The following is an 11,343-nucleotide window of genomic DNA, read 5'->3' on the forward strand; positions in this document are numbered from 1 at the left end:
TTCAAGATTCCTCTTATTTTATTGTTTAACTGTATGATATTGCATACATGTAAATAACAACAGTGAATTGTACTATATAGCTGGGTGACATTACACTACTGCACCAGAGACTTTACGAATGAGCGGGACAGAGAGGTCAGATCAGGAATACAGAAGATAACCAGCATTAAATAAGATCCCTTTAAAATAACTATACAAAGACGTTCTCAAATATTCAAATAAATCTGTAAATGTCATTATTTTCTCTATAATGTTGTAATTATACACAAACTTACATTTCATCTCTTGAATACATTTCTTGTACCCTCCACTTTGCCAAAGCAGTACACAGACAACATTCAAATTAATAAAAAAATAAAACAAGTCTAGGCAAAACAGTGTTAGGATGAATCATATATTATTCAAATTTCAAATTAATCATATGGTCAAAAGCATGTCCTTCATGGGAGTATTTCTCATTTGTTGACCAGTTTAATACTGTATACACAGATCTGAACAGTATGCTGTTGCAGCCAGTGCTATACTGTCTGTCTGTGTCGTACTGTGTCAAGGGCAAGGCACACTTCAGTTTACGACCCAAGAGGCTCTAAAGAAAAAATATATTCTTGGGAAATTATTTTCTTTTAAAAATACAAAACAAAGGATCTTAAAATTATGGGCTTAAAATGTTAACAAGTAAAACATAATATTATGTCAGCGTGATCTTTTAGCCCTGAATCCTAGTACACAATAAATAGTCTGGAGTGCTTTCTGTCATCAAGCAAGTTGTCAGAAGGGAGTTTGTAACCCTCTTTAGTTTGTTTTGGGTTCCTGTTGATTCAAACCCTGAAACCAGGTTTCCAGAATAAGTAAAAAACCTTATTCTTCTTGCACTTTTTGCAATACGCGTTTGAATTTATGTACTAAAATAATATTTACAGTGCGAAACTAATAACAAATGGTGACGTGCATATGAATTCACACTTACTTTCCTGTTGCACAAGAAGAACATACTTGCACCATAAATTCAGTCATGTCCGTTGTAGTCTCTTACTTAGATTGTTCCTTCATGCACTAGGACATACGTGTCTAAGGTTTCCTTATTGCCAGAATAAGGGAAGTAAAGCAGCTAATCTCAGAGGCATGTACGGTCTAGGAGTTTCCGTAGTGTTGTAATATGATGCAAAACCTGTCAGGCTCCTTATATTGTCAGGTCTTATTTGCCAACGTACCTGTGCTTTGTTAATACTGAGTATCATACACCCCTGTTTAAATGTGTTACTTTAGTTACAGCAGATCTGATTTTCATCATATATTTTATATCATATATTTAGCTATTTTGCCAGGATAATGAGCTAGCTAGACCGGACACTTTCTTTTCAATTGATAAACTATAAGCGATGAAGACAGCTCTCACAAGCTGAAGCTCCTGTGATGTTGCTTCAGGAAGTGCTGTTGGCGCTGCATTTGCCCTTCCCTTCTTTCTCTTTCCCTCCCTCCCCCTCTCTCCTCCCTCTCATTCTCTCCATCCTCCCCAGGCAGACTGCCCACATCGCTAAATTCCCCGAGGTGTTCGATGGAATCACATTTCTCCAGGTCGGAAGCGATGGTCTGCAGACTGAAGACGGAGAGGGAATCTGACCCTGCTCTCTCTCCATGTGTCTCGGGCCTCTCTCGCCCGTTCTCCCTGTATTTCTCCACCAGCCCAATTTTCTTATACGCCACTCCACTTCTGTCCACCCTGTCAGTCTCTATTGCCCCTCCTCCACATGCCCCACCTTCGGCACCACACACCCCACTGTCCGACTCCGCCCCAATAGGGGGACTCCGCCCACCACAGGCCGTGGTTTGTCCACCTTCAGTTTGGCCCCGCCCCCGCTGAGCGTGGATGGCCTCACTAATTTGCTCCAGGTTGCGCAGGGCGACAGAGTAGCGGTTTTTCACTTTGGTCACATGCTCCTCCAGCTGCATCACTTTGGTTTTGTGCTCCTGAAGTCACAGAAAACCCAATATGATGGAGGGAAAAGACAGAGCAACATACAACATTACTTCCTCCTTGGTTTGAGGCCAAAGAGGGAACAATAACCGACAGGAGCGATCATGGATGGACATGACAGCTCTGTATCAATCATTTCCCTGCTTTTCTTACAATAACAGTTTGAAATTACATATATATTAATTGCAACATATATTATATATCACAGGAGGTTGGTGGCACCTTTATTGTGGAGGACGGGCTCGTGGTAGTGGCTGGAGTGGAATGGTATCAAATATACCAAACACATGGTTTCCATGTGTTTGATGCCATTCCATTTGCTCCGTTCCAGCCATTATGATGAGCCGTCCACCCCTCAGCAGCCTCCACTGTTATATATCATATACAGTCCATTCGGAAAGTATACAGACCAATTGACTTTTTCCACATTTTGTTTTGTTACAGCCTTATTCTAAAATGGAATGAATTGTTTTTGTTTTAATCTACACACAATACCCCATAATGACAAAGCAAAAACAGGTTTAGAAATGTTTGCAAATGTATTACAAATAAAAAACGGAAATATCACATTTACATAAGTATTCAGACCCTTTACTCAGTACTATGTTGAAGCACCCTCGGCAGCATTTACAGCCTCGAGTCTTCTTGGGTATGACGCTACAAGCTTGGCACACCTGTATTGGTTGCATCACCGCCTGGTATGGCAACTGCTCGGCCTCCGGCCGCAAGACACTACAGAGGGTAGTGCATACAGCCTAGTAAATCACTGGGGCCAAGCTTCCTGTCATCCAGGACCTCTATACCAGGCGGTGTCTGAGGAAGGCCCTAAAAATAGTCCAGCCACCCTAGTCATAGACTGTTCTCTCTGGTACCGCACAGCAAGCGGTACCGGAGCGCCAAGTCTAGGTCCAAAAGGCTTCTACCCCCAAGCCATAAGACTCAAATGGCTACCCGGACTATTTGCATTGTCTCCCCCCCCCACCCCCCCTCTCTTTTTAACCTGCTGCTACTCTCTGTTTATTATCGATGCATAGTCACTTTACCTCTACATACATATACATATTACCTCGACTAACCTGTGCCCCTCACATTGACTCTGTACCGACACCCCCTGTATATAGCCTCGCTACTGTTATTTTACTGTTGCTCTTTAATTATTCGTTTTTTTATTTTTACTTATCACTTACTTTTCTTAAAACTGCATTGTTGGTTAAGGGCTTGTAAGTAAGCATTTCACTGTAAGGTCTACACCTGATGTATTCGGGGCAAGTGACAAATACAATTTGATTTGGGGAGTTTTCCCCGATTTTTCTCTGCAGATCCTCTCAAGCTCTGTCAGGTTGGATGGGGAGCGTCACTGCACAGCTATTTTCAGGTCTCTACAGAGATGTTCAATCGGGTTCAAGTCTGGGCTCTGGCTGGGCCACTCAAGGACTTCAGAGACTTGTCCCGAAGCCACTCCTCCATTGTCTTGGATGTGTGCTTAGGGTCGTTGTCCTGTTGGAAAGAGAACCTTCGCCCCAGTCTGAGGTCCTGAGCGTTCTGGAGCAGGTGTTCATCAAGGATCTCTCTGTACTTTTCTCTGTTCATCTTTCCCTTGATCCTGACTAGTCTACCAGTCCCTGCCACTGAAAAACATCCCCACAGCATGATGCTGCTACCACCATGCTTCACCGTAGGGATGATGCCAGGTTTCCTCCAGACGTGATGCTTGGCATTCAGGCCAAAGAGTTCAATCTTGGTTTCATCAGACCAGAGAATCTTGTTTTTCATGGTCTGAGAGTCCTTTAGGTGCCTTTTGGCAAACTCCAAGCGGGCTGTCATGTGCCTTTTACTGAGGAGTGGCTTCCGTCTGGCCACTCTACCATAAAGGCCTGATTGGTGGAGTGCTGCAGAAATGGTTTTCCTTATGGAAGGTTCTCCCGTCTCCACAGAGGAACTCTGGAGCTCTGTCAGAGTAACCATTGGGTTCTTGGTCACCTCCCTGACCAAGGCTCTTCTCCCCCGATTGCTCGGTTTGTAGAGTCTTGGTGGTTTCAAACTTCTTCCATTTAAGACTGACGGAGGCCATTGTGTTCTTGGGGACCTTCAATGCTGCAGACATTTTTTGGTACCCTTCCCCAGATCTGTGCCGCGACACAATCCTGTCTCGGAGCTCTACGGAGAATTCCTTCGACCTCATGGCTTGGTTTTTGCTCTGACATGCACTGTCAACTGTGGGACCGTATATAGACAGGTGTGTGCCTATTTCTGTTTTTAATTTTTAATAAAATGTACAAAAATGTACAAAAACATGTTTTCGCTTTGTCATTATGGGGTATTGTGTGTAGAATTAATTAACTTAATCCATTTTAGAATAAGGCTGTAAAGTAACAAAATGTGGAAAAAGTCAAGGGGTCTGAATACTTTCCGAATGCACTGTATATTAAATATCTATGAACCTCAAGTATGTAGTTGAACTGGGCCTTGAGCTCGAAGTAAGGCTTGGATTTAACGATGGCCCTCTTGAGAGATTTCTGCAGGGTCTGGACTCGAGCCTCTGCTGTCTGACAAGAGTGGGTGACACGCATGTGCTCCCGTTCGCTGCGTAGGCGCTCCTCCTCTGCCTCGTTCACCTTGAACACACAACAACACAAATGTTTAGATGGGAAAACACCCCAATCAGTATCCTAACCCCCAACCAACCTAACAAAACGAACTGCCTAACTAATTGAAACCAATCCAATTCAAAACAGAGTTTAGGCACAGGAGAAAATAGCTACCCGGGGGGTGGGGGAATGGTAAGGAAAATACCGATTCAATGTATACCGTATCAGCCACCTCAAATAGCCTACACATTGATCACGTTTGATGCAATGATACAATATAATATAATAATAATATGCCATTTAGCAGACGCTTTTATCCAAAGCGACTTACAGTCATGCGTGCATACATTATTTATTTTTTTGTGTATGGGTAGTCCCGGGGATCGAACCCACTACCTTGGCGTTACAAGCACCGTGCTCTACCAGCTGAGCTACAGAGGACCACGATGATACAGAATGCAACATATAACCTGGAATATTGCTTACACTGGCAGCTGGGGTTGCCAAACAAGGCTAACTGCCAAACTAATTTAAACCAATTTTTGTCATGGGGGAACATAGCTACTTGGCGGTGGGGTGGGGATTATAAGGGAAATACTGATTAAATGAATACCATATCAGCTCGCTCACATACTAGCTGATGAACACATTTAGCATTTGATTTTGTATTGATGCAGTTATAGCGGTAGCTGGGGTTTCCCCTGTTACCTTGGAGGTAGCATGGTTGAGCATCTCCTGCCAGGTGGGGTCCAGGGTGTTCTTGCCGTCGGCCATGAGGCCCTGCTCTGCCACGTAAACCATCTCCCTGGCAGCCGTGTGCATGGAGACGGCCCGCTCGTAGCTCAGCGCCGCCTTCTGGGTCTCCTGCTGAGCCTGTGGGAGGGACAGCCAATCAGATACTGAGAAAACAGGGCATGCAGTTGCACAGCAACCAATCACGTGGGACAAACAATTAAACTGTTGTTGAGATTTGAGAAAAGTGGGACAAGCAGGTGAATGGCAAATACTGCATCGATTTCCATATTTTGATTCAGTGATAAAGATGAACTCTTGAAATGTGTTGTTGCAAATGCCATAAAATCCCACACAGTGCATGTACAACAGTACCTCCTTGGCAAGTCGACGAGCCTCATAGTAGGGCCTGGCCTTCTCGATGCAGGTACCAAGCTGGGAGCTGTGGGCGTTCAGTTTTCTGGCCGAGTCTGTGAGGATCTTCCTGTAACCCGATCTGGCATCCTACACATGTACAAAAGGAATTCCTAATCAGATTTCATTGTAATGGGCATTTCTGCTAATCTAAAGCATATTTTCCAGATTAAGAATGGGTTTAAAGCATGTTATGGGAATTGAAAATGAACTGACGATTGATTCTTTGGAAAAACCTGATCAATATGGAAAGGGGTGATGTATTGGGACAGATTTATCATGGGAGAGGTGATGATATCTATTTACATCCAAGTGCAGTTCTAGTTGGTTGATTTCTACACTGGCCTCGTTGAGGTGTTCCAACTCCTCCTGGAAACAGAAAATATATGAGGGAGCACAGGAGAAGGCAGATACTTTTAATAGTTGGTTTGTAACAACACAATCAGTTAATATTAGCTCTCTTGGCACCACTGTTACATTTGGTGGATAATCCCTGTTGATTTCAACATAGATTAATCACATCATGATATCAGAAAGAGTGGCATGGGGCCTCCCGAGTGGCGCAGCAGTCTAAGGCACTGCATCGCAGTGTTGCGGCGTCACTACAGCCTGAGGTTCGATCATTACCGGCCGTGACCGGGAGTCCCATAGGGCGGTGGACAATTGGCCCAGCTTCGTCCGGGTTAGGTGAGGGTTTGGCCTGGGGGGCTTTACTTGGCTCATCGCGCTCTAGCGATTCCTTGTGGCGGACTGGGCGCCTACAGGCTGATTTCGGTCGTCAGTTGAACGGTGTTTCCTCAGACACATTGGTGCAGCTGGCTTCCGGGTTAAGCGAGCAGGTGTTAAGAAGCATGGTTTGGCGGGTCATGTTTAGGAGGACGCATGACTCGACCTTCGCCTCTCCCGAGGCCGTTGGGGAGTTGCAGCGATGAGACAAGATCGAAATCACGAAATTGAGGAGAAAAGGGGAGTAAATATTATAACAACTAAAAAATATTTTAAAAAGAAAGAGTGGCATGTGCACAAACATTCATTTAATTCTCCTGAATTAGCCATTATGGACTGAGCAAAACATCACTCCCCTGTTGAATGATCAACAGTAGGCTAATTGACCATACAAGACTGCAGTTTATCTACTCATGCATGCAACTCATTTTGTAAACCTTTAGCTATGTAGCATAGACCAGGAAACCCCATTGAGATTAAAATCTATTATAAGGGTTCGGCCAATCTTTCCTCACCTGAATTCTGGGATCCAATTCCTCTTCATATGGGCTGTGTAGTTCACCTTCGTTCTTCTCTTTCTCTGTATACTCTTCTCCCTCGCAGGTTTCTTTCTCTTTGAGCACCGTTTCAGCTGTATCTCCATCAATTTCCTTGTCATTTGGTTCCCCGCCCTTCACCTCGGCATCCCCACCAGGGGTCTCTTCCCTCCATTCACCCACTTCGGGGTCTCCGGAGCCTGCTGGGCTCACACGCAAATCACCTGGCTCCATTCCAGGCCCAGTTAGCAAGCTAACGTTAGCTAACTTAGTTGACCAAATAACGGTACCTTTGCTTTTTAGCCAACTTTGCTCTTTTTAGCCAACTAGCTATGTGTTCTACACAGTTACTAACTGCGTTTTGTATGTGTGAGAATTTGTTTAGTACCATAGGGAAAAAACTATTTTGACAGAGAGCAAAACCAGACTATCATTCAATCCCGCTAGTTTAGCCACAGGAGGCGAACGTGACGATACTACCTGTACAGTAGCTAGCTCTACAGCTAGCTAACGTTAGCACGTTGCATGAAAACAAAACATTATTTAAAAGGGAATTGACTGAAAATAATGGACATTGAAATTAAATCTAATTGCCAATAAATAATTATGTTTTTTCATCACCAGTAGTCTCTCCTCCATCTCTCCCACCTAGCTTTCCCTCCACCGCTTGCTTGCTAGCTAGCTAGCTAACCTCGGCTCTGCTCTGCTCTTAGCTAGCAAAACAAAAGGTAAATAGAGAACGCTTACCTCTTTCTTTGGTTTGAACTCTTAAGGGTTCCGTAGCCATACCTCGTCTTTTGGTTTGAACTCATAAGGCTTCCGTAGCCACAACTTGCTTTTAGAAGTCTCCAACCTGGGCAAGCTTTTTGCAGAAGCAGTCGGTAAACATTTTGTTTATAGGTTAATGTCTACCCTAATAACAAATTAAGTAATTAATTCATTTTAAATGGTAAACCATTAGACATATGTACGGGATACACATGGTATGCACCATCCAACGAAATGCTTACCTGCAGGTTCCTTCTCGACAATGCAACAATAAGAAATAATACAAGATAAGAATACGACCATAAAGTACATGGCTAAGTAGAATATAATAAATATTTTAGCATAAGTATAATACAGGAAGGCACAATTTATAGTCCAATATTTACGTGTTTTGGGGGGGATTGGGGGGGAAGGGGGGATTGGGTGGGCAATTGTTTAAATTGTTCAGTATTTAGTAGCCTTATGTGAGGTGGTCATTAATTTAAAAAAAGATATACACTGGGTATACCAAACATTAGGAACACTTTCCTAATATTGAGTTGTTTTGTATACTCAGTGTCTATATTAATATGGTAAAGGAACCTAGGCACAAACAAATATGTCACAAACAGCAGTTGATTGGTAGAATTTAATTCCGAAAGTACATAACATACAGAATTTGTGATGAGTGTCTTGCATTTAAATAAATACACACTTCAGTAGCTGTCTCTTTGGGAAAAACATTAAGCACTATTCTAACCAGCTTAAAATATTGTCAAAACAGTTCTCCAAAATATGAAATGTTTTTTATTGTGAAGCAATTATACTTTAGGACAAATCACTAGTAGACCACCACCATTATTGACCACACCACAGATCATATATTTTTAATCTGAAATAGATTAGTAACATAAATTGCATACAAGATTGAGAATAATCAAAGTGGATGTTGCATTGAATTTCATGTGCATGATTAGAGTATATAAAAAATATCTGAAAATAATGACATATCTCTACCTACCTTACTATCCCAACCCCACATTGCAAAAATATATTTATTTGAGCGTATGAAAAAACCTGAGAAGTATGGGGAGAAAATCAAACATCAGAAATGGAAGAGAGAGGATAGGCATCTGTCATAACGATCTCACTATAGCTTAAAGTCATAGGTCCACATCTGGTATTCTTTGGTCTCACTTCCATTGCCATAATACTAGATGTAATGTGCAGAGCCCTTTCCTCTTCAGTCCTTTGTGTTTGTCATCAACTCCAGGTTGGGTCATATTTGCTCCATCCCGGAGGGGGCGCCAGGAAGATTCTCCTTCCCCTTGACAGGAAACTGACCACTCCCCGATACCCTGTCCGCGGGACCCCTGACTTCAAGTCCTCCATCACGCCCAGGTTTTTGGCCAACACTTTGAAACCATCTTTGCTTGAGTAGTGCAGACAAAATGGACCTGCTCCTTTTAACTGTCCCTGTTGGACCTCTTCATATTTGACCAAAGGCGCACTGTAAACCTGCTTCTCAAAGATCTCCTTGTATTTCTCCTCCTTCAAGTAAGACAGATCCAGCTTGGTGAAAGGCACAAATTCACTATTCAGTTTAATGTAGCGTAGGTATTTGTCATAAAATTGGCCAAGGCTCACACCTTTCCGTCCAAAGGTTAAAGTTCTGGATATTTCGGGTCGAATACAGGCTCGATCAGTGCGCTGCTCTGGCTGACGCATCCAGTCGTCCCAGAATGCACCAGGCCACTTGGGCTCCAGCTCTTCCCAGAGTTCCTTGAGCATCATCCAGCCCAGCCCAGGGAAGAAGTCTGTCCTGTACAGGAGGTCTGCTTTACCAGGGTCGACGTAGCCTTCCCGACCGTTGTCATTCCAAGCAGACACACACCACAGCGACGGGTCAGATTTCAGGATCGGGTGAAGGGATCTGAAGTACTCAAAGAAGTCTGGTGCCACCTAGTGAAAGAATGGAAAACAATGTTTTTTTAGTTGTTCAACTGGCAACTAGAGAGGATGTAAACAATGATGAGCACAAAACAAGTGGATTTAACATTTCACTTTATCACATTCAATGCATATTTCAAGTAAGAGTAGATTAAATTATTACCTCCAAATCATCTTCCACAATAACAACAGAGGAATGTGAAAGAGAGTTGAACACTTGGTTGAGAGCCCAGCGATAGTGCCTGGAGATTTTGTAGTATCCCTGGAACTTCTTGTGTTCTGGTCTCACGGCAATATCTGACAGGTCTGGTTGTTTCAGGTGAGTTACCTGACTGCCATAAGAACCAATCACCAGTGCAGTCTCCGCATGCCCACAGTCCTGGCTGACTATAATTGGGTAGAGTTCAGCTGAGGGGCGGTACTCTATGAGTTTGTCCAGGCAGCGTTTGACAGTAACCCTGTTACAGGCTATAACCAAGATGGGAATGACCATTTGAGTGGGGCCACCTCTGCTGGCGCCATTCTCATTGGGTTGTTCCCATTGTGACCGATGACCCTGTATCTGAAGCAGGATTTTTCTCTGCATTTCAAGCTCTGCCTCAAAGGCTTCTGCCATGTGGATCACATCCCCAGCCAAATCAGCCCCTCCTCGTCCTCCATCCATCTCCCTCTCCTCTCGACCAGACAGGGGTCGGCCCCACAGATAGAGGACCACGATGGCATTCCAGGCGACAAAGAGAAAAGCACCACAGAGAATGGCAGAACCTCTCTTACGGAGCATGGCCCAACAACTTAGGAGGGAAAGGAAGTCAGGAGGACTGGGTTTGTAAAAAAATAAGTAGCGCCAAAGGAATGCAGAACGCAAAAAGGACATGTGGAGAGGTTACTTGGTTAATTTAAATCTTATTGTATTAAAGTAATGAAGACATAAGCAGGTTAACAGAATGAGGTAAAGCCAGAGTCAAAAAAAGACAAGGAAAATGTATAAGGTATGAGGGAAAAATTGAGGGAGAGCTGGATTCATCTTGGACAGGAGGTAGGTGAGCTGGTTAGAGGATGAAAGCGCTGGTCTTCAGTTCATACCATCCATGTCAATCTGATAATAAAATGATAAAATGGATATACATAAAACACAGGGTTCAAGAGAGTCATTTAACAAAGTCACCGTCACTTACATTAATCGAGTATAAAAGTATGAACTATAGGCCCACTGTAGATAGTTGAAGGGAAAGGCATATTGGAAAGGTGACATTCACAGGCTAATCGATTTGTATATCACCTGTAGCTAGCTCTCGTCACGCACCCCCGAAATGCGACACTTTCTTTTCTGAGTAACTCATCCATTGTTTGATAACCATATTGGACCTTGGTAATCTTTCGACCGAATTGCTTGGCAGCTAATGTTAGACAGAACATTTCATTCCCAGAAATTAGCACTTACCTCCAGCTTCCTAACGTAGAACACATTCGGTCTCTGTAGCCATTTCTTAATTCGTTTCACTAACCTCTTCGATGACAATATGCAGGATCAATAAGCAAGTGAAGAGGAAATAATGTATCGTCGTTGTCACACTTTGATTTTGATTGTTTTTATTATCAAATCAACTTAATTTCGACAGTTTCCTTCTTGCCATTTGTTTTCTCAAGATACAAGCGTGCAGACTTCCGGATAGCT

The 11,343-nt window shown here is 43.3% G+C and overlaps 2 protein-coding genes across 3 annotated transcripts; both read right to left on the reverse strand.

The window, feature by feature from the left end:
- Nucleotides 1–7,661, reverse strand: LOC311140696 (SH3 domain-binding protein 5-like). The gene is made up of 6 exons (XM_084175880.1): nucleotides 6,951–7,661; nucleotides 6,016–6,078; nucleotides 5,671–5,799; nucleotides 5,272–5,436; nucleotides 4,417–4,590; nucleotides 1–1,968 (listed from the first exon to the last, which is right to left on the reverse strand). The coding sequence occupies exons 1-6, from the start codon at nucleotides 7,203–7,205 to the stop codon at nucleotides 1,393–1,395; spliced, it is 1,362 nt and encodes a 453-aa protein (XP_084032006.1). The 5' UTR covers nucleotides 7,206–7,661; the 3' UTR covers nucleotides 1–1,392.
- Nucleotides 7,662–8,353: 692 nt separating this feature from the next.
- Nucleotides 8,354–11,343, reverse strand: LOC311139915 (alpha-1,3-mannosyl-glycoprotein 2-beta-N-acetylglucosaminyltransferase-like). Of its 2 annotated transcripts, none has more exons than XM_084174912.1 (3): nucleotides 11,110–11,343; nucleotides 9,832–10,764; nucleotides 8,354–9,680 (listed from the first exon to the last, which is right to left on the reverse strand). In XM_084174912.1, the coding sequence occupies exons 2-3, from the start codon at nucleotides 10,540–10,542 to the stop codon at nucleotides 8,982–8,984; spliced, it is 1,410 nt and encodes a 469-aa protein (XP_084031038.1). In that variant the 5' UTR covers nucleotides 10,543–10,764; nucleotides 11,110–11,343; the 3' UTR covers nucleotides 8,354–8,981. The 2 variants fall into 2 exon arrangements, with proteins under 2 accessions (XP_084031038.1, XP_084031039.1); XM_084174913.1 differs by having other exon boundaries at nucleotides 11,174–11,312.

Source organism: Coregonus lavaretus (assembly GCF_964263955.1).
Source record: "Coregonus lavaretus genome assembly, chromosome: 13".
Lineage (NCBI taxonomy): Eukaryota > Metazoa > Chordata > Actinopteri > Salmoniformes > Salmonidae > Coregonus > Coregonus lavaretus.